The sequence below is a fragment of the Mytilus edulis genome, chromosome 9 (genome assembly GCF_963676685.1).
Source record: "Mytilus edulis chromosome 9, xbMytEdul2.2, whole genome shotgun sequence".
NCBI classification, from domain to species: domain Eukaryota; kingdom Metazoa; phylum Mollusca; class Bivalvia; order Mytilida; family Mytilidae; genus Mytilus; species Mytilus edulis.
The window spans coordinates 40078557-40102592 of record NC_092352.1 but is presented as its reverse complement, the minus strand read 5'-3'; the positions used below and the strand labels follow the sequence as shown (position 1 = coordinate 40102592).

General features: G+C 31.8%; 2 protein-coding genes across 2 annotated transcripts; both read left to right on the top strand.

The window, feature by feature from the left end:
- Positions 1 to 1822: 1822 nt before the first annotated feature.
- Positions 1823 to 7716, top strand: LOC139488305 (uncharacterized). Its single transcript, XM_071273803.1, has 6 exons — positions 1823 to 1890; positions 2454 to 2580; positions 3259 to 3398; positions 4691 to 4788; positions 5492 to 5656; positions 7433 to 7716. Exons 1-4 carry the CDS (start codon positions 1828 to 1830, stop codon positions 4748 to 4750), a joined length of 390 nt encoding a protein of 129 aa, XP_071129904.1. The 5' UTR covers positions 1823 to 1827; the 3' UTR covers positions 4751 to 4788; positions 5492 to 5656; positions 7433 to 7716.
- Positions 7717 to 11704: 3988 nt separating this feature from the next.
- LOC139489959 (microfibril-associated glycoprotein 4-like) lies at positions 11705 to 19222 on the top strand. The gene is made up of 9 exons (XM_071276809.1): positions 11705 to 11711; positions 12130 to 12177; positions 12827 to 12918; positions 14205 to 14276; positions 14759 to 14885; positions 15473 to 15612; positions 16147 to 16243; positions 17828 to 17992; positions 18933 to 19222. Exons 1-9 carry the CDS (start codon positions 11705 to 11707, stop codon positions 19205 to 19207), a joined length of 1023 nt encoding a protein of 340 aa, XP_071132910.1. The 3' UTR covers positions 19208 to 19222.
- Positions 19223 to 24036: the final 4814 nt, after the last annotated feature.

The window sequence follows — 24036 nt, the reverse complement described above, 5'->3', positions numbered from 1 at the left end:
TTCTCGCTTTCGCCGTCCCGGCTCAAGCGAGAAAATCAATCTCGTTGAGATGATCAACGATAATCTATAATTATCGCTATTATCGCTATTTTGTGCATTTTTCCTTTGATCTTTCTTTGTGATAATTTTTCATATCATGCTACTCGCTTGAGATGGAAAATTATTGCTGGAAACTAAGGAGGCACGTGGCGTTGCTAATGAAATTGACATGAAATTGACAACTTCGTCATAGGTAAAATAGCGATAAACAGATTATCATTGGTCATCTCAACTCGATTGCGTGAGATGATCAACGATAATCTATAAGTATTTAAAATATATTTTAGTTTTGTATTGGCATTTATACATATAGTAAAATTGAAATATCTCATCAGACCAAGTTTAAAGCTAATGTTTGTCATAAAACTCATATTTTGTTCAGAATTAACACGGAGACCACAGTCCGCTGATCGCTTGATAAGCCAAAATAATTGATAGATACGTTGAGTAATTCAAAGTATAGAGACATTTGCATAAACAAAAATAAAAATTTTACTTTAAAAGTTGTGTTTGTATAATATTGCAGTTTGAAAAAAACCCAAAACAAACCACAAAGCAAACAATAAAACCAAAACAAACCACAAAACAAAACAAATCACAACACAAAACATACAGAAAAAGACAGAAATGGAATTGCATAAGTTCAAACTAAGTGACTTTAATAACGATTTTTCAAACAATTGTTCATGAGTACAGTAAGTCATTCAGAATTTTCAAGGTGTGCCAGTTTAAAAGAAAATCCCCCAAAAGTTAATACATGATTACTTTATCACTTCAAACATGTATGGACCTGAACCTATACTCCTCAGTTTAAATAAAGTATTCATTTCACGCTAATGAAAGCGCTAAATTTAATTTTCAGAAAAATTATCACGATGCGCAATACTATAACTATTATTTTAAGTTTATTTTATGTGTTATAAAAAAACAATACTGACGTAATTAAGAATTTTACTTTACAATTTTTGTAAAGTTTTCTGCAACGCATTCTTCTTTTGACAGTTTTAGAAGAACGTTAATTTTTCCTTGTTTATTGTTTGCAATACACATTATACTTATTTTGAATTTGTTTAAACGTAGAAACTGATGGATACGGACAGACATGCGCGTCGTGTACAGGAGTCGAGGTGGCAGATGAATGCCAACACCATATTAGATGTGATGTCAATCAGGTAAATCCTCAATATTACAAAGTGATATCGTGCAATACCCTAGTAGTCGTTATGCATACATTAGAAATATGATTCATGATAGTATATAGTATTTCCTGTAGGAAGAAAGACAACTTTTATTTACTTATGAAAACATTGTCTGTTCTATAGTCGGGTTGTTGGCTCTTTGACACACTCCCCATTTCCATTCTCATTTTATATTGTATCCCTTTTTATGTATGTAAATCATCATATCGCTGATGTTTTTTCTCACTACACAGAAATGGGTGCAGTCAGTAGAATTGACGTTTTAAAGCAATAATAAGAAACACCTTGTAGGGTATATTAGCAAATGAACTTCTTGAAAGTTGAAAAAAAAACAAAATATTTTTATGCCAATGGAAAGATAATTTTTTATAAGCAATACTTGCTACTAAATGACTTGTACGCTAGTCTATTCATTTTAACAATAGTGTTTGTTTCTGAAATCGGTTGATGAATTATAGTTCAACTAATTGAATTCATTTTTCCAGAGCTTCAGTGTGTTCGGCACTTTGGGTTTAATTGAAATAAGCTTATTTACTTTTTTACTTAAAATATACATGTATGATCTATTGATTAAATACAGGTATGTTCCATGCATCATTATATAACAGAATCCGGTTCCTCTCTCTATGACTATGGCTGTGCATTTCCACAGGTATGGTCATGTTCTTGTTCTATGCATCTAAAATGGATGAAAAATGCCCTAAAATGTGTCTTAAAATCTTATAGTCCTTTGATTTTCTCAAAATGATAATACGTTATTGCTACATCAATTTCTGAATAACCATTTTTTTATGCATTTACCAATATATTTTACATATTGTAAAGAATTAAAAAATAATGTTTTATGGCTTCGTATCGTTACGAAGTTTGATTGCTTTTTACGTTTTGTGATAACTTACAAATAACTTCACTCTGACTTTTATATCACATTACTGTTTTGCGAAAAAAGTTATTTAAAATAATTTCGAACATATTCTCCACACATTTTATTTGTTTTCTACACAGATTCTTGCATTTGCTGGATGTCAATTCACTAATATTGACCAAGTTTAAAAGTTAAGTGAATTATTCTTTCAATTTTCGGTTTGACAGTCCAAGATGTAAAATCTTACAATATTATTCACCATAGCTCATTTACTGTTTCTTGACTGAGTGAACTATCTTTTCTCTTTCTTATTGTTATTGGTCTATAGAACAGATTGTTTCCGTTTTCAGGCTTGTCTCCAGTCTTTTGGGCCTGTTTTTGGACGAAGATCAGATGGTCATCATGTAAAGTGTACAGTATGTTGTAATGCAACCAAAGTTTGTAACGAGGATTTAACCTGTCAAAAATATCCACATAGTAAGAAACCCCATATATCGGTATTTCAGTGATGATTGTATTATAGAAACGGGAACTTCGCTTATAATTACATGCCTAACATATAACAAAAAAAAGTATTATTAGCTATAAGCTAATTTCCTTCGGTTCTTTCATACAGGCTATCTTTTCATGTATCCCAATCTTTTTGTTTCAATATTAAAGTTTTAAATTCTATATGAACTTTTTAATGCAGTAGTCTAATACCATTACAATGAAAAAAATATATAAAAAAAATGCGTTATAAATTTCTTGCATCCGAGGCGCTTTTCTAAAATAACCTTTCTCCAGGTTTCTATAAGAACCGAAACAGTTGAAAAACTATATAACCAAAAAAGGATCTAATAAAAAAAAAGGACAATTCGATCTCAAACAAACTTTGTCTGAGGTAGTTGAAATCTTAGTTTCTTCATAATACAAACAATTATAAACGGAACTTTTTATAAAGTAATATATGTCCATATCTATATGTATCTATGTAATATGCCTTTTCCAATCTCTGTTTTGGTCTGAATTATTTTATGATTTTTTTTAATTTTTTTTTTATATAGTAAAACAACTTTAGAAACAAGGAAATGGCAGAATGATTTGCAAGTCATGCTTAGAAATTATTATTATTGTTTTTATATATTTATTTGAATAATGATAATTGTATTATAGCTTTGTTATTTCCGACTGAATGTTCCGAAATTAAAGGTCATTATTTGAAAAGTGGTATTTACACCATCTATCCATCCAGTAAACCAACACTGGCTGTATCTGTGTTTTGTGAAGCTGATGATGACGGGTCTTTATGGACGGTAAGTATCTACTACATAATAATTTTGTTCTACCAAACCCAAGGTTTTTTTTTGTTTATTAAAAACTAACTTGAGCATGTTACGCATATGAGGAATTATGTTTATAAGTTTGTAAATTTTTATTACATATTTCAAGTAAAAGAAACAAATAAATTTGGTCTATTGTATATATGCATATTGTAGTAAATATCCGGGGTAGGCCTATCTTCAATATTTGTGATAGGGTAAACAAAAATACACGGTAAACAAAATATTCTAAAAGGTTACCAATTCAACTGTAATTAGATCTTTAATTTTTTTTTTATATATTTTAAAATTCTTTTTATAAGCCTGTCAAATACATATATGTAACTTTTTATCCTTAAGAACGCACACTCGGTTTTTTTGTTTTGCCTCCGTTAGCTTAACGTTTGAAAACCCGGAGATAAACCATGATTATACACCAAAAACTCTTTTTTTGATAAAACATTGTGGTTTTCCAAAGGACATTTGATCTTAATTCATATGTGTGTCTTAAATCAGTATTTAGTTAAAAAAAAACTATGAACTTTTAAAATGATGTATAACTTTTTGGGAACACGTTTGAATAATAATAATTCTACGCAAAACCTTTCCAACAAACTGTTGGCATGTTGAGACTTTATTACAGACTGACTGACTTTACAATACATACCTTAAAAAATAACCCCCAAAACACGGCTTTTTCTCTCATCTATTGAGATACTTAAAGTATTGATTTTACACAAATATTTGAGGATTTTTTTTTATAAACTCCGATAAATATGTCTTTTAAAATTCGAGGACAGTATCCCTCTTTACGAAATTACAAAACAAGCTGAAATATTATTCAACTTACTTTAGTTTTCTATGTTGTGTCGTGTGTACTGGTGTTTGTCTGTTTGTCTGTTTCATTTTTAGCCATGACGTTGTCAGTTTATTTTCAATTTATGAGTTTGACTGTTCCTCTGGTATCTTTCGTCCCTCTTTTACGATGTCTATGAAATGTCATATTAATTTGGAACTGGTTGAAAATGATTTATTGAACTGTAATTAGTCCATCCTTAAAGCGATATTCAAGGCACTGTTGGTCTTTGATGACCCAATATAATTTAAAAAAAAGACACACTTTAACTTACAGTTAAGCGTATTGTCGATCAATGTAATGTTAAAGTGGTAAATTATTTTGGTACAATTGTGTTGCTAAACAATGGCTGTACTGATTGAATCACTTTAAATAAGTTACAATTAATTTGAATCACTTAAATGTTGAACATGATTTGTCCGTAACGCAGGTTATACAAAGAAGACACAATGGTTACATCGATTTCTACAAAAAACTGGATACACTATAAAAATGGTTTCGGAAGTCCAGATGGCGAGTACTGGATGGGTTTGTATTTGATTTCTTTGAATGAATTCTCAAATACTTTTCAATCCTTTCTCGAATATATCAGTTGAGCAGAACCTATAAACTCAGGGATTTATGAAAACATGTCACCGTTTCGCCATTATAACGAAACAATCGTATGCAACATAATTTTGGATTCCTACTTTCCATGAATAATGCAACTAGTGCCAGAGCAAGGAACTGGTTATAATTCCAATGCAACTGAGTTCACTACTCATTGTAAAAGTGATTAGAGCTATTCTTCGAATGCTTGTACATAAAAGGTTTGGCTGGCTTGTTTTGTTTGTATAAATGTTTGCTTAAGCATTGTAAGTAAGATTGACATCTGTAATCAATAGACAGACAGGGATTCAGCTTATTTCAATATACTCTGCATTATATTTAACAGCCAATAACTTTGAAGTATAATGAATACAAGCTCAAGCCCTGTCTATCTTTTGATTGCAGATATCCAAAACCAAACCCTTAAACTACAAGCACTAAAAAAATAGCTCTTATATTATTTTCACATAGTTTTCTATGTTCATTTCTTAACTATTCATTTGTTCATGACTGTGTCGTTTGATTTTGTTTAAGGTCTTGCATATTTCTTAAAAAATGAAAAAAATGACCAAAACTGTCCCAATTTCAAACTCGTCCCCCTCAATCTTTGTTGTTTTTCTTAAAAATTTGTTTTTCTTTAAAGGAAATGACTTAATTCATCAAATAACATCAAATGGAGACCATAGCTTACGATTTATCATGACTGACTTTGAAGGCGTTACAAAATCTGACAACTACAAAACTTTCACCGTATCAAATGAGACGTGTGGCTATACACTGTCAGTCGGGAATTATTCTGGCGATGCAGGTACTATAGAATTATATTTGAAAAATAAATTGTTGGTCCGTGAAAGTGTATTGGCACAATGCTACTTCATAACTTTAGTTCCAGTTTGTTGTTAATGGTCATTGCTTAATTTATCTCTCTTTTTTGGCAATTATAATGTCTATTCCCTTAAAAATGTTGTTTTTGAACTCTTTATAATTTGATATTATTGCCTTACTTCCTTTAAAAAATATTTCTACCATAACACTGACTATGCATATCATATTAAAGATGATCTTACATAATAAGCAACCACACTAGAGAGGATAAAACAAGATCTTTAAAAAAAGTGCTTTTTATTTTGGATCGTCCCTTTTCAGTATAAATCTTTACTGTTTGTCTAGTACATTTGTATCAACCACTGTAGACTTCCAGATTGTCTTTTGGGATCCACCATTTTCTACATAAGGAAATGCATGTACAAAGTCAGGAATGTAACAGTTGTTATTCGTTTGATGCGTTTGAGCTTTGATTTTGCCATTTTATCAGGGACTTTCCGTTTTGAATTGTCCTCGGAGTTTTGTATTTTTGTGAGTTTACCTTTGGCTAGCTTACTCCAGTCGATTGTAAGGGCTAGGCTTGGGGTAAAAAAAACTGCAGGGTCAACCCCCTGTTTAGTACATATTTATCAAACACCTTCTATGTGGTTTTAGCTAGCTTGTTCACCTTGAGTGCTAGGTGTTGGGGATCAAAGCTGACTGAGTCAACTTAAAAGACTTTAACATTTGTATTTTCTACTTTCTTAAATAACAGTGTTTTATAAGGAGTTGGTAAGGCAAAATAAAAACATGATCGGCTATAGGTAGTGAAATTAAGTGTGTTCGATTGTGGTGTATTGTCTTTCGGTCCGTGGTCAAGCTACAAATACGGATGAGTGTTGACGATTTTTAAAGCCGGTCTGGCCATAATATTACACCAACATGTTGTTGTCTTGATAATCATGTGATATTTACCACAATACGTTTTAACACAAGTTCATATATCCATGCATACAAGTACAAATGTACTTTATACCAGACATGTTAAGTTAAAGATTTTATTCAATTGATATATGTACATACAAAAATGTACTTTTGATTATCACTGATATATGACTTTCTCGTAAACAAATATTGACCTTTCGAAGAATGCAAAGGCAGCCAATTAAAATCCATCACAGGCGTTTGTTAGATCTTCAGAACGAGGTTTTACAATTATGGGTAAATGGATTAAAACGTAACCAATCTAACTTTACCATAATTTGAAATTCACTGTTGATTAATAATTGCAATATTATATATCTATCCCAATAATGATTATCATTTACGATGAAATTTATTATCTGGCATTTAGCGAGCTTGATTTGAAACCTATTAATATATGACTACATAAATATATACTAAAAGAGGGACGAAAGATACCATAGGGACAGTCAAACTCATGAATTGAAAATTAACTGACAACGCCATGGCTAAAAATGAAAAATACAAACAGACAAACAATAGTACACATGACACAACATAGAAAACTAAAGAATAAACATCACGAGCCCCACCATGTCGTCACCTAGTTCATTTATGCATATTATTAATATTGTATGCAGTATGCCATATGCATACACTGTATGTAAATTCACTGATGAGCTGTAAAACTATTAAACTATACAATATAACATTTATAAACTAGAGATGATTCCAGATCGGGTGGTGTCTTGAAATCCCCACAACCAAATAGCATGTGAAAAAGCGAAATACTTATACCCTTCTAACTGCATTTCAGGAGATTCATTTACGAGGCAAAATGGACAAAAATTTACCACAAAAGACCGCGACAATGATCACTATAGTGGCAACTGTGCAACTCTCTACACCGGGGCATGGTGGTACAGTGCATGTCATGCATCAAATCTGAACGGAGAGTATTATCACATTTCCAAGAGTCCATATGGAAAAGGATTAATTTGGTATACATGGCATGGGATTTACTACTCACTAAAATCAACAACTATGATGATAAAAAGAATACAAAATAGATAATTATTTAATAAAATATATAGTTAAAAATGTAGGCTCAATATTCTATTATATGTGTCCTATCTCAATAAAATTGAATGAGAAATGTTTAACGCAATTAATCTATGCGTCTGTTATCCAAGTGACACGTGTAGCTAGCCGTGAAAAAGGTTTACTCCGTCACTTTCTACATATCCGTATCAAGTCATAATATGGCAGTTGTTTTCCATTCGTTTGATGTATTTAAGCTTTTGATTTGCCATTTGATAAGGGACATTCCGCTTTGAATTTTCCTTGGAGTTCATTAGTTTTGTTATTATACTATATTATAAAAATGACCGCATTATTGATATTCATGTCAACACCGAAGTATGGACTACTGGGCTGGTGATACCCTCATATCAAAAATATTTATAAAGCCAAACAAGTACAAAGTTGAAGAGCATTGAGGATCCAAAATTCCAAAAAATTGTGCCAAATACTATTTACACTGTTTCCAAGTGCCAAGACAGTGTACAATTGATATAGGTTGTGATAAACAATGACGTATTTTTGTAACGAATATATATATAATCTTGAAATTCTGACAATTATTTTCACAATACTAGTCCAAACAATTATTATTCAACTGTTTACTTGTTTGGCTTTTTAAATATTTTGAGAAGAGCGTCACTGATGAGTCTTATGTAGACGAAACGCGCGTCTGGCGTACTAAGTTATAATCCTGGTACCTTTGATAACTTTTACATTCTTTTGTTGTTCATCGGGATTTTCATGAGAATGTTAGGGACGACATTAAAAAATCAATGAAGGATAAAAAAACCTAATTCAAATATTTTGGGGATGGGGGTAAAAATTGCAGCAAATTTTGTTTAATTGACATTGATTTTATATATATCCTTAATTTTGTCTCTCGATTTTCTTTGCTCTTTCTTACACACAACGATCAATACGAAGAAAGTGCGAATCGAACACACGGTTGATTTGTTTATAGCCGATTTCATTGAGTGTGTAGGCAAAGGTTATAATATCTTTGGTAAGCTTGCTTGTCAGCTGAACCGTGATGTCATTATTAGGTTTGGTAAACTACCCTCCTTTAAAAGTAGACAAAGTCTGACACAGAACAAATTTATCTGCCTGTTGTACTAGGCTACTTCGAAAGGAGGGTAATATACCTGACCTAATAATGACTTCACGGTTCAGCTTACAAGCACACTAACTAAAGATATTACTTTTGCCTACACACTCAATGAAATCGGCTGTAATAGATAACATGCAGTAACGTTTCCTTAACTCTGATTAAGTTCCCATATTCATCGTCGTTCATAAGCGAAATGTCGCATTATATTCATATTCAAGCAATAATATCAGACTTAAAAACATCAACTTGTAAATCAACACAGACACTTGAAAACTAGTGTAGTCCCGTAGTTCATGAAGTAAGTTCTAGATTTGCACTTTTACACAGGGTAAGGTTTATGTTGTTTATGGTCCATGTATAGCGGCGTGATCTATCAAACGTAAGAAGCAATACTTTAATGGTTTTTTTCAATTGTAGATGAAAATGATGTAAGGAAGAATAAGAGCAACACCAGAGATCAATTTTGATAACCAGAGACGGACGAGAATAAATCTTTTGGTAGTGTTAAAATCAATTTGAAAGAGATTTTTTTCTAAAGGAACTGTTTCGACGAGTGAAAAAAAAATTGTTTTGGAAGGTCACTTTAATAAAATGTTTTTTTTTGTAATTTTCATTTGTTATTTGGTTGTATTTTTTCTTTTCACATGATAAAAACAGTTGGCGGAATTGATAGTTTTTTTCAGTGATTGGACTATCATTTACCTGTAAGGATCAGTTATACTACCTTCAGCCGTCCAATTTATTTAAGAAAGAAGAGGGATATTCTTAAAAAATATTGGACAGCTAAAGGTAACATAATGGTTTCTTACAGGTAAATGATCCAATCACTGAAATAAAGAACAGGTACAACAATAGAATGACGTCACAACAATGTTTTTTAAAAATATAATTAAATGAGCATCTTTCATTGAATATTTGTTTATTTCAATGATAATGTAAAAAATTATGAACACATTTGGTTTTTTTAAAATCTTTTGAATCCATCTTTATGCTAGACTTTAAAACTTTACTAATATTACACAGTCTATGGAAGAAGCGAATCGATAAAAACTTTTCTTATATCACATAGCGATATTGTCTAATATCAATTGTAAATATACAGACATTCCATGCGGAAAATGTTGTTTTCGGCAACGCAAATTAAGAAAATACTAACTTTAAAACTTGTTGTTAAAATACAAACAACAATTGAGTCTAAATATACATTCAGAAGTTAGTTAGTAGCAAACGTTTATTTCCATGTAAAATTTGAAGTGGTGTGTTTTTCTTATATACATAAATATACAAATGTTATTAGTTCTAATATCAATGCGATACTTTTAAAATATCATAGCGGTGTTTTTGTTATATCAATATTAGTACTTATTAGTATTAATATGTGACTGCTGTACCCATATTTTGACAATATTACCTATTATGTCTAATTTGTTCATGCATCGTTTAAATATGACAGAACTTGCTAAGACTGTCATACACGTGAGAGATTTAGCGCTACAAGGCCAGGTTTAATCCACCATTTTCAAAATTTGAAAATCCCAGTACCGATGGGGTTTAATAAACAATGTCGTAATCACATAGCTAAGTATCAAAATTATTGTAAACCTATATAACATTTAGCATATTTTATAATGAATGCACCGAAATAATATATAACTGGTATGCTCGAAACGCACGCATGGAAGACTTTCTTTATTGATAACAATGAAACTAGCTTGTGACAAAGATGAATCATACTGTTCTCATTCAGATTTATTCGACAAAATCTGACCTGTACTTTTGAATCTCCATTTTTTAAACAAATAAGACCGTTGGTTTTCCTGTTTGAATGGTTTGACACTAGTATTTTTTTGGTTCCTATATCATCTTATTTGTTTGTTTACTAATCATTTTTTTTTAGTATTCATTGAAGAAATTAATTTATAACAAGCGATACGGATTGTTATTTTGCACTAAGAAATGTTCGCGTATTTATACGATCGGTTGCTAGTCAAAAACGAAAGTCAAATCTATGTAGCAACACTACATCGGAATGCACTCGCGATGTAAAAGGGCGTCCACGAGTCGAGCTGATTATGTTCATAGAGATTTCGGTTTACCAACGGGAAAAGTCTTTGATATCCAAAAAGAAGGGTTTTCCTTCTCAATTTTTTTTTCTATGTTAATAATAAATACACTTTCTGTTTGACAAGATTTTTGATTTTCGTTGTATCTGAAGTTGTTCAATTTACATGAACTAAGTTTGCGAATTATGTTTGCGGTTTTCTTGACATGCATTGTGACGTGTCATCGTATTCATTTTATATTAGAAAACTATAGCAGTTATATTAGAAAAGTATCGCATTCGTAAATTTTTGATATTAAAAACACATCGCTATGATATAAGACAAACATCGCATTGATATAATGAAATATAGTAATATCGTTGACTTATAGGTGATTTTGGTTTAGCAAAGAATTGCATTCATCTCAATTGCATTCCACTGAATTTGCTACATGATATTTATTGAATGTGTACATCTACAAATGATAAATCTTGCATTTATGTTTCATTAATTCAACAATTCAATTTTCTCGTTTAAATACACCTTGCTTGTCATTACAAAAAATAATTCATGGAAATTATACAGTAGACGTATGTCGTGTTAAATGTCACCCTGTTTTAAGAAAAGAGTCATTACTTTATACCGAGAAATCTGCCTTTCTTCGTACAAATGCTAACATTCGTCTGAAATTTCCCACAATGCAACTCGTTTATATAAGACAATATCGCTCGTTGATATAAGAAAAGTTTATATCGATTCGCTTCTTCCATAGACTGATACACGTTTTCTTGAACAAGCGTTCTTATCATTAACAAGACCAGCATTGTCATACCACTGTTTATCAATAGAACAAAGAATGTGTGGTAAGTCATGAAAATGTCACGTAAAACTTATGTAATGTCGCTTTCATTCGTTTTTCCTCATAACGCTGTTGCTGTTATTTGTATAAGGAGCACATACCTGTTTATAAAGTCCGTAAAGTGTGATCATGCATGAGCGAAACGTGTTTACTGATATATGTAATGTTGTTCGAATGAATATCGTTTCTATTAAAATCTGGCATACAGGTGGGAGGTTAAGCTAGCTTTGGCAGCAGATTTAACATACACAGCTCTTCAAAAAATAATAGTCTTCCAAGTCAGTAATATGCCATTCGTTTTTCATACGTTCCGTTGTTTGATACATTCTAACATCTGTTTTGTCATATTTATTGACTTCCCCTGTTTGAATTTACCTTAGTGTTCGATAATTTTATTAATACTTTTTACCATCTTTATTTAGGATTGGTTGTATTCGTAGCATTATGCCTTCTAAATACACGTATTACCCGTAAGTATGATTCTTGTTAATGTCGACATTAGTTGATTCAAATAAAAGTAAAATGTAATAATTGTGAAAAACTATCTTTGAATTTGTTTCGGAATTTACACATTTAAAGGAATTTACACATCTCCCCTGTAACCATTATGCTTATTGTCATTTTCCTAGCGTAACGTTAGCTTGTATAGTCACAATGAGTAGTTATCAACTTTTGTCTGTAGACATCAGGAAAGCATTTTTAATCCTTCCAGGCTGAGTGAAACTTCTGAGGTACTAATTTAGTGACTACACCAACCATTATGTGTAAACAAATACTATATTCAGGTGCATCAGTACATTGCGTGTTCTTCGATAAAAGTAGTGTCAAATTAATTATGAATTTTCAGGACGAATTATTTAAAAGATGCTACTATACCCCTGTGAAAAATTGTAAACACTGCAATAAATTCAACTCGCAACAAATAATTAGGCTTGATCCTAATACGATAGTAAATAGTTAATTTAGGTTTGTTTTCTGGTGTTTTTTTTGTGTATTTTACCTCGCTATTAAAGCAATGTTTTCTTGGATACATTTTTCATTTTGAAACTATAAGATGAACAATCAAATTGCCTTTTTTTCAAACAGCATTACAAATATTTCGCATATTTCTCTACTTAGAAACTGAAGGATATGGACAGACATGCACATCATGTACAGGCGTTGAGATAGCAGATGAATGTCAACATCATATCAAATGTGATTCCAATGAGGTAAATCTTACGACAATACATATTTTTTTTATATCTATAAAGTTCATAATGACAATATAATCGTTATAGGAAGAGAGACAACCCTCATATACTAACGTAGAGATTATATACCGTTTACGTATCATGTAAAAAGATATGTCGATACTGTTTACTTCAATATAGTGTGTTAGGGGGACACTCATAAGAGAAAGCCGTTAAAAGAAATGAATAAGAAAAAAAATCTAAATCATTTAATCCAGTGAATTTCTTGACAGCTGAAAAAGCCCAAAGCATTTTTATATCAATGAATTGATAATTAATAATAATCAAATATATCTTTAGATGCAACACTAGCTGTTCAGTGACATTATGTCTCATTAGTTATTATTTTTGCAACTAAAATCGCTGAAATATAGTCATCACATTATAATCATTTATTCAGTAGCTTCTGTTGTTCGTTTTCCTTGGCTGAATTGAAATTGGCTTATTACATTTTTTGTATATACATATAAGAGTCTAAAAAATCACAATCGCTCGGTGAAAAACTACGCAAATATATCAGGCTTTGAAATGACGATGCTACTCAAATATAACTCGAATATTTGTGCAAAATAATGATCGATCCTATAATTTTTGTTACAACAAAAAGCATTGCAATTTTGTTAATCAAACATTGTCAAATATGTCCATTTCCATAGGTAGAGTTGCAGCTTTACTCTCATCCAAGTTACATGATTAATACCAAAGTTATAGGTACTGGGATGATGGTTCCGTCAGGATCTGCTATTTTACCAGCCGCAGTTCCGGCCAAGTGTTATAAAATACAGTCATATAATACATTTGTAATAGCCAGTAGGTGATGAAAAAATAAAGGCAACAGTAGTATATCGCTGTTCGAAATTCATAAATCGAGTAAGAAAAAAAATATGGTTCAAATTCATATTTGATTATCTCCCGTTTATCAGAATAAGATCAAAATAACAACTGCATTATATGTTTGTGAGCTAGATAAAGGCCACACGTATTTACCGACATTAAAATATTTTCATTAATCAGACACCATTCAAGTTGGCAAATTAAAACTGAGATATCTCTAAAAACATTGAGACTTGGAACGTCAACATGCAAAACTACACTCAACAGTCAAAATGCCACAATCAGGAATGCGTATTTAATTTAGTCAAATAAAGTTAAGTCGCAACTGATGTCTCTATAAGGTGCATATTCATGTATTTCAGTAATGCAAAATGGAAAGTTCGATATTGTATTACTAATACATATATGATATATATTTGTTTAAAACACAGGTTTGTTCTATGCATCATTATATAACAGAATCAGGTGCCTCTCTCTATGATTATGGCTGTGCATATCCACAGGTAATATCATTTTTGTGTTATTAATATAGTAAATATTGTTTCCAAATCCAAAAACACTAAGTCTTTCCTTTGTAATGATATTTTTAAAATGCTGTTGCTACAAAAGTTTCCGCATAAGCATATGGTTTTCATACATTAACCTATCTTCTCATTTGTTACAACACATTAAAAAAAAGAAGAACATCATTTTGACTTTTGTGTATCCAAAATGACTAGGTTGTTAGATAAAAGTTTTGTTGAATGATAGCTAGGAATTTGTTTTCCATATATTGATCGATGTCTACTCAATAATGCTGTAGCAAGTATATATTTATAGCAAAAATTAATTTTTATCAATTTTCAGTTTGAAATGCAAGATATCCAACCCATATTATAAATCTAACTAAAATCATTGACATAGCATATTTACTGTACCTTTACCGTGTGACCCATTATTCATTTTTTTCACAATATCAAAAAGGTATTTTTTAAAAACTTTTCAGGCATGTCTCCAGTCTTTGGGACCTATTTTTGGAAGAAGGACAGAGGGTCATCATGTTAAGTGCACCGTGTGCTGTAATGAAACAAAAGTTTGTAACGAGAATTTGACTTGTCAAACATATCCACACAGTAAGTAATTTATATATTCGCATTGTTGTTTGTAATATAACACGATTGTCTAAAACAAATGGAGAATCGCAATTATAAGTTCATGTCTATAATGTAAAAAAACCCAATGTTATGTAACGTAAGACAAATGCATTTCCCTACGGTACCCACGAATCTTTTTGTTTCAATGGGGACACGGTGGCTGAATGGTGTAAGTAGTTCAAATACTGTATCAGTAGACTATTCTCCTTTTTTTTTACTTTTTTTTTTTTTTATGAAAACGATTTTAGCCCAATATTTGATTCATTAGCAATATGAAGAGTACGGATGAAAGGCCATGGCACCAGTAAAATAAAATATCATAAACATTTGAAGAACAATTTTTGGCATTACGCTTATTCTAGTAGTCTGATTTTATTGAGTTTTTTTTTAATAAACACAATCATCACAAATAAGGAATAAGCAAAATGATGTGGCAGTACAGTTATGCTTAAATTTTTTGTCTTGTCTTTATTTATAACAAGAAATGTATAAAGTAAAATCACAAAAATACTGAACTCAGAGGAAAATCAAATCGGAAAGTCCCTTATTTATTAAATTTATTACAGCTCTGTTATTTCCGACCGAATGTTCAGAAATTAAAGGTAATTATTTGAAAAGTGGTATCTACACCATCTACCCAACCAGTAAACCAACACCGACGATGTATGTATACTGTGAAGCTGACAGTTATGGGAGTTTGTGGACGGTAAGTACACATTACATTGCATAAGCATTTCTCTTTTACCAAACTCAAGCTTTCCTGTTAGGTAAAAACGAACTAAAGAATATGAATTATATAAACGAGTATAAATATTGTAGTAGGTATCTGATATATTTTTTTTCTCTTTGAGTCAGTTTGAAGCTAGAAGTTTGAAAGTTCGAGGTAAAATATGAACACGATTGACAAATCTGAAACTCTATTTTTACTTGGAAATATATTATTTTCAAGGGGACATTTGTACTTAAGTAAAATGTGTGTCTTTAATGATTCTTAAGATTTTAATACTAGTTTCTTAGGGACAATCTATTAATAAGACATCTATGTTATAACTTTACACCAAACTGTAGGCATTTCCAGATAGTATGATAGTGGCTGCTAGTTTTGAGATATCTGACAAAGCACAATACAGATAAAATAACGTGCTTGTACCGATGATGAATTCGTTTAAAATAAGTTTCAATTTACAAAATTAATTATTTAAATCAGTTAAATGAAGAACATTATTTCTCCGTAACGCAGGTTATACAAAGGAGATACAATGGTTCGATTGATTTTTATAGAAACTGGACAGACTATAAAAATGGTTTCGGAAGTCCAGCTGGCGAATATTGGATGGGTTTGTATTAGAATGTTTAGGATTTAAAACTTGTTCAAATAATTTTTTCATTTCGATTTCTTACAATTTTCAGGTTTGCTTCATAACCTGATTTTTATTTATAGATTAACAGACTTGTTATTTTTGTCATCGGATGAGTTAAGCCTTTTTCAACTGATTCGTTCGTATGTTGTACTGTTATACCCCTGTTTCAGGTTAGGGGGAGGATTGGGATCCCGCTAACATGTTTAACCCCGCCACATTAATTATGTATGTGCTTGTCCCAAGTCAGGAGCCTGTAACTCAGTGGTTGCCGTTTGTTTATGTGTTACATATTTGTTTTTCGTTCACTTTTTTATATAAATAAGGTCGTTAGTTTTCTTGTTTGAATTGTTTTACATTGTCATATCGGGGCCTTTTATAGCTGACTATGCGGTATGGGCTTTGCTCATTGTTGAAGACCGTACGGTGACCTATCGTTGTTATCTCTTGTGGAGAATTGTCTCATTCGCAATCATACCACATTTTCTTTTTTATATTGGTAGGGAGAAAGCTATTAATGGTGACAAAAATCACGATTCTCGTAAGTTAAGCTTTTTAAATTCTTTATTGAGCAATATCCCAGACGAACCTAGATATGCATGGCATATCTTCTTACTTTATACTTTTCATAACAGAGATGCTATGCTTACAAGGAAGCTATTGTAGTAAGGATTCTCAATGATATTATTGACGTCATTCTCTCTTTTTGTAGCCATCGTCAATGAGTGTTTGTTTGATTGATTGTTGGTTGCTTAACATCCAGTGGCAAATATTTCATGCATGTTCAGGACAAAGGAGTGTTTGAATATTGTGTAATATCTGTTAAATATGGAAGTCAGGATATGAAGCAGACCTTATGTTAGAAATTAATGTGCATTTCCCCTGAATCTGTTCGAATTAGTAATGAGCTTAAATAATTTTTTTACTTGACTTGAGCAACATAACGAGTGCCACCAGTGAGGCAGGAAATAATAATTATTCCAATGCATCTGATTGAAAGGAATTTATTTTTCTTTTCTCTTTAATTTTTTGTTTTTTAATTTATGCTTCCTAATTGTTAATATCAATAACAACAACAATATTTTTTTATTGTCAATCAAGGACGCCCTAAGAGAGCAGTATAATTATAAACAATTTATTACAATGATTATTATTAATTCTTAATGATATATAATGACAAAATATAAAATAGAGAATGCAGTTTGTAGTAATTACTATTTTGTTTATTCCTTTACAAGACAAAAGTTTTTTTTTTTATTTCGAACTTCTATATTTAGCGATGTATAAGAGTGAGAATTACATGCACATGCTAATTTCATAATTGAAATCAGAGATTCACATTTTGAATGGTACGTCATTTTCCTGAGTAACTTTACTACTCGGGATTTAACTTAAAGCCAAGCTCATGTGTGAATCATTATCATTAGAAATGTTTTATAAGCAGATTGTATAGCATGATGGGTATCACAAGAGCAAAGAATAAGACTTGCTAGCTCGTCCGAAGCAACCAAGTTTGTATTCTCCACTGTGATAGTATGCTTTAAAAATATGTTTCAATTTAAGGAAACGATTTAATACACCAGATAACATCAAATGGAGACCATAGTTTACAATTTATCATGACTGACTATGAAGGCGTAACAAAGTATGCCAACTACAAAAGATTCATCATATCAAATGAGACCAGTGGCTATAAACTATCTGTTGGTAATTACTCTGGCGATACAGGTATATTATAAAACAACTATGAAGATAACAAAAAATCAATTGGAATCATGATAAAGAATGTTCACGAAGCCACTTCTTGATTACACAAGTTCCTATTTGATATTAAGCGCGTATCAAATCCAGCTGGGTCAAACCAGAAAACTTGAAATTGATTTGTGATGGTTTCCAGATCTTAGTACGCTGTTTTCGGGTGTTGTATAAAGCAAATGACATGGTGGATCAGAGAAAGATTAAAGTATTCAATTGACTTAAAGAGAGAAAAAAAGGATAGTCATAGAAATAAATGGCAAACAATGTGACAAAACCATGGCAAAAAAAGGACAAACAACAGTACTGTACATAGAAGACTAAAAACTAAGCAACACGAACCCCACAAAAAAACGGGGGTGATATCATGAACCCTGGACCTGGCTCCCATATATTTGCGTAATATTTGCCGTAATTAATATCTTATTGTTACGATGAGATTTATTTTCTCATTTTAGGTAAATTTTGTTTAAAACTTCTTGTTATTAGACGGTATAAACATACAACACTCCTGCGCATTGGTTCCTATGGATTATGTAAATATTTGAGAACAAACTATTGGAAAATATTAAGACAGCTTTTAGGGATTTGCAATGTACCGTCAATCGCAGTAATAAAACTCTGTTCTCTTTGTCATTTGTCAATTATAACTTTTTGGATAGGATGTAGTGCAAAATATGCAAACAGATATAAGATATGGTATCAGTGCCAATGAGACAACTATCAATCCAAGTCACTATTAATAAAAGTAGATGCATATATACAGCTTCATATTACGTATACTTAATATTAAGTTATTTAACGATACAAATAAAATATATAAGCTAGAAGATTCAAGACTGGGTTTTATTTTCAAATTCCTATAATGAAAAAGTTTGCTAATAGCTAAATCGTAATAATTTACTGCATTTAGGAGATTCCTTCGCGACGCAAAATGGACAAAAATTTACCACAAAAGACAGAGATAATGATCCGCATAGTGGCAACTGTGCAACTATTTACATCGGGGCATGGTGGTACGGCGCATGTCATTCGTCGAATCTCAACGGGAAATATTATCACGTGTCAAAGAGCCCGTATGCAACAGGGATCAATTGGTTTAGGTGTAACACCACTAATTCTGGCCCGGCCAGAAAGCACATACCAGAAAGTAGTACATATTTAACGCAAAATAGTTCCTACGCATGAGTGTAACTTTCAAAATATATAGGATATTTAGGTAGTTTTGACATCAAATGAAAGCTGAAGGACTGGTGATCATTGTAGAACACTTTTGGACTTTTAATTTTAAATATTTAAAAAACTGCAGCAAATTTTGAAAAGAGGGTACATTTGGTCTGTTTGTCAGATCTGAAGTACCTGTTTTGGTACATCCGAAGTTCTGGGAACCAGTTCTTTCTTATATGCCATGTAAGGTATGTTGATTTTTTCAGTAGAAGACGCCATAAAGTGTTGCTTTGACGTGCAATGATTGCCACTTTATTTGAACTTAAAATGAAAGAGGTGTGCCTGGTTGAAATGGAGGAATTTAACATAGAAAGTAATGGGACCATGAATTAGTGGTGTACTTCCTTTACATGGCACGGTCATTACTACTCCCTCAAATCAACAACTATGATGATCAGAAAGAATACAAAATAGATATTTATTTTAATAAAACAATTAAACAAGGAATAATCTTAGCTCAACACTTCATTCGTCTACACACAGATTTACACAATTAAATAGCACATGCGAAGAAAAAAAAGTTTAAAAAACGAAAGGACAGTATAAAGACCCAAAGCTAACATGCACTTTACTTTTTCTCACTAATTCATCATCATGAAACAATTCTTTCTATGTCTGTATTTCATTAAATGCTCTGTTCACTGCAACTAGATCCATTCATTATTGTCTTTAACTACTAAATGCTGTGATAAATAGGTCACGTAATTTTTCTTCAAATTTTGAGGTTCGTGTAGTGCTGCATGCTACTGTTATTGTTAAAATCCGAAGAGAAACCGGGTAAAAAAGTATCTAGTTGCGTACGCATAGAGCAACAAGTCAAATATATTTTTTTTTTCATACAGAAGAAAAGAAAAACTTAACATGTTTACCTGCTGAAGTTTCCGAGAAAAGGAGAGACTATACAAATTAACGTTTGACCGCCGTCAAGTACAGGCTAATCGGTGGATGGCCACAAAAACTTAAACACTGAATAAAATACAGAAATCTACAGTTTATTGAAATAGTCGACAACGGGTGGGAATAAATTCATAATAAAGAAAAATAGCCGTTTATGAATAGGGCTTAACCCTCTTGGCTTGATGTAGAACCTCAAGATGACGTTGTTTATGATGATTGGTTATGCCTTATTTGCAATAAAAAGGTGTCAATACAACTTGATCTGAAAAGTTCGTTGACAAATTCCAATGTTATAGATTTTTAACTTTTGAGGAACCGAATTACTACACTGAAATAAAACATTAGTGTATCACTGGTTGAAGCATAGTTATTGATAACAATACAAAGATACCTAACATGATGAAGTCGTATAACGAAATCTTTGTGCAGAAACTTTTCAATCCTGGTATCCATGAAGAGTTTATTACCAGTTGTTTAACAACTACAAATTAACAGTTTACTCAGAGTTTTATGAGAGAAAAAACGCCGATTTATTTCTAATCTAATATAACAATACGTCTGCTTCATATCTTTTCCTTAATGAAGAAATGGACAGTAAAGGTCGATTGAGAACTGAACTTTATGACAAATGGCATTAACAGCGGTCTATTATTTAGTCAGTAATATATCAAAAGCATTTGCATTTGGTGTATATGACTCACTAATTGGTGCAATACATCACAGATATACTACAAAGGACCTATATTAAAACAAGGGTTCTCAATAATAAAGTTGAAGCCACTTCCTCGTTTTGGTGTCGCCATCACGTTTTGTTGACTGTTATTGAACATTTGTGTCAAAGATGACAAAAGATATATTCGTTATTTGTCGTAGCATAAGTCTAGTTTCAACATTTAGGAAATTAACGTATGCAACATATTTCTACTTTCCACGAATAATACAACAGGTGCCACAAGTGCAACAAGAAACTGATTACCGTTCTGAGATTCTTTGTAAAAGTTTAAAAGGGATTAGTAATATTTTCTTAATGCTTATAGTTTTTTCAATATACTCTGAATTACAGGCTCACGACTTTGGACAGGCACATACATATATAATGTGGCGGGGTTAAACATGTTAGCGGGATCCTAACCCTTCCCCTAACCTGGGACAGCGGTATAACAGAACAACATAAGAACGAACTATGAAAATCAGGCTTATCTCATCAGATGGACAAAATTACAAGTGGACGTAGCCGGGTACTTGTACATCCCAACAACAAAAAGACACTAGGAACAGATCTGAGAGTACTTGCAGTTAACTGACAGCTAGTTCAAAGCCACTAACAACTAATAAAAAAATCATGCACCTAAGACAAAATTATCAATCCGTTCACATACAACATCCAATGGCTTTAGTGTAAAGACGTCATAAACTGTCAAGAGAAAAACATGACCTTGTGCAATGCTAAGATACAGGTATCATGGATTGTAGATCCATGAATATTTATATGTATATAACATACTAGTAATATTTAGTGTGCTTTTAATTTACTGATAAGAAAATCAATATTTATACCAATAAAAAAGAATATTCAATGATCTTATTACAGTGTTGAATTGGTTACCCATTAGAATAAGTTTATTTAAAGGAGCGATAAGTTAACCAGGATAATTTCTAAATTTCCGGGCACAGTTAACAACATTTCCGATAAAAAGAGGATGTTAGTTTAAACTATATTTATAGTGGATTGGGAAACAAGTTTTGCAACTTAAATTAATCCCTTTCCACTTTGCGGATGTGCTATCCCGTTTGAATTAAGTTTTCTACAGGTACAACCAGACTTTGTTTGTTTATGTGTTACATATTTGTTTTTCGTTCATTTATTTTATATAAATAAGGCCGTTAGTTTTCTCGTTTGAATTGTTTTACATTGTCTTATCGGGGCCTATTATAGCTGACTATGCGGTATGGGATTTGCTCATTGTTGAAGGCCGTACAGTGACCTATAGTTGTTAATGCCTGTGTCATTTTGGTCTTTTGTGGATAGGTGTCTCATTGGCAATCATACCACATCTTCTTTTTTATATTCAAAACCAAATCTTTATATCTATGGACAAATTTAGTAAAGGTTTTAAATAATTTATGATAACGATATCCCTGGTATAATAATTTACCAGTAATACATTGATTCCGTCCGTTAAAATCAAAAACGTCACAATAGACACGGGCGTGGCGAACGAGCGTTGAGATATAAACACCGTAAGATGATGCCAAGGGAACATCACCATCTAAAAATTGAAAATTAACCATAGGGAACGAAAAATCGTCCCTTTTGTCGAAAGGAGTAGGTCCGGTAAGGACCGATTTTGGCCTCAAATTTCAGGTTCATCTGACGAAAGATTTTGACCACTTTTTAAACACTTAAGTGTCTATTTCATTTGAATCAATTAGTTTATGTGAAAGATTTTAACTGATTTTGTCATTAAAAACGACCCGATTCAAGCTCAAATATGAAAAATCTACCAAATATGCCAAAAAATGTCACTTTTCAGATGGTTTTCGTCAAACATGAAAGTGGCCGCATCTGTGTTCATCCTCAATCTTTATATATATTATGTATTATCATAAAATACAACTAACATTTTAATATTAAGGATGAACACGAATGCGGCCACTTTCGTTTCACACGAAAACCGTCTAAAATTTAACCAAAATGCTAGAATTGTGAAGATTTCAGTAATTAAGCATGACTTAATAGTGCTAGTACCTGATATATGTGCATTGTATTGTCAAAAACAGCCCATATTTATGTAGCAGAAGCATTCTACTGTACAATAAATAACTAAAAGTTTACATTTTAACAATTTTGTAAAACTGCTATATTTTGGGGCCAAAAAGGGGTCTTACTGGACCTACTCCTTTAAGTGTGAAGTTCACCGTTCAAAACCGAAATATCTGAATCTAGGAAAGACAGTTATTACCGTTTATCCTGCAATTAAGTGTTCTACTATACAGATACAGCCCTATAGATATCGCTTGATATATGCTGTATCTGTATACTATACAGATATCGCTTTAAAGCTCCGCCCACTGTCGGACTGAGTATTGTATGAACCTGCATGACCTCAGAATGTGTATTGCAGTCGCATTCCATTGACGTATTAATTGCGAATTAACGATTACTTTTATATGTTCGGTTTGTTTTCAAACATTTCTTTAGAGCAATAAGAATCACAATTTTTTGATAACATACACACATGAAATGCAGTCTTTTTTACGATGACAACTATCGATTTCAAAAATTGAATGTGTATGATTGTGTAACAAAAATAACCATGTCAATTTCAGCATGCATGTTTAGTGAATGTCGAGTCTGAAGCGTAGGACAACTCGTACTCTCCTGTTTCAAATTGGACAATGTTTTATTACTTGTTTTTACTGTTGAAATTAGTTGTTACGTTAAAATAGATAATTATTCACCTTGAGAGATGTATTATTGTTGACCATTTGAGATTCTTTTTTGCGAACCCGTCTTCAGCTGAATGTGTGATTACTGTATTGTATATAACTACACGGGCCTCAAGGGATTTCAAATCGAAAATAAATAAAAAACGTGTGTTTTTGTGTCTTTCAAAACACAAATAATATACAGAATTAATTGCAGGATAAAGACAATAACTGTTTAGTGTCTTTAAATATCAGCTGTATTTGTACGAGGCTTGAAACAGGTGTAATAGCTCGCTAAAAGCTCGCATACACCTTGTTTCCTAGCCTCGTACAAATACAGCTGATATTTAAATATCAGCTGTATTTGTACGAGGCTTGAAACAGGTGTAATAGCTCGCTAAAAGCTCGCATACACCTTGTTTCCTAGCCTCGTACAAATACAGCTGATATTTAAAGACACTAAA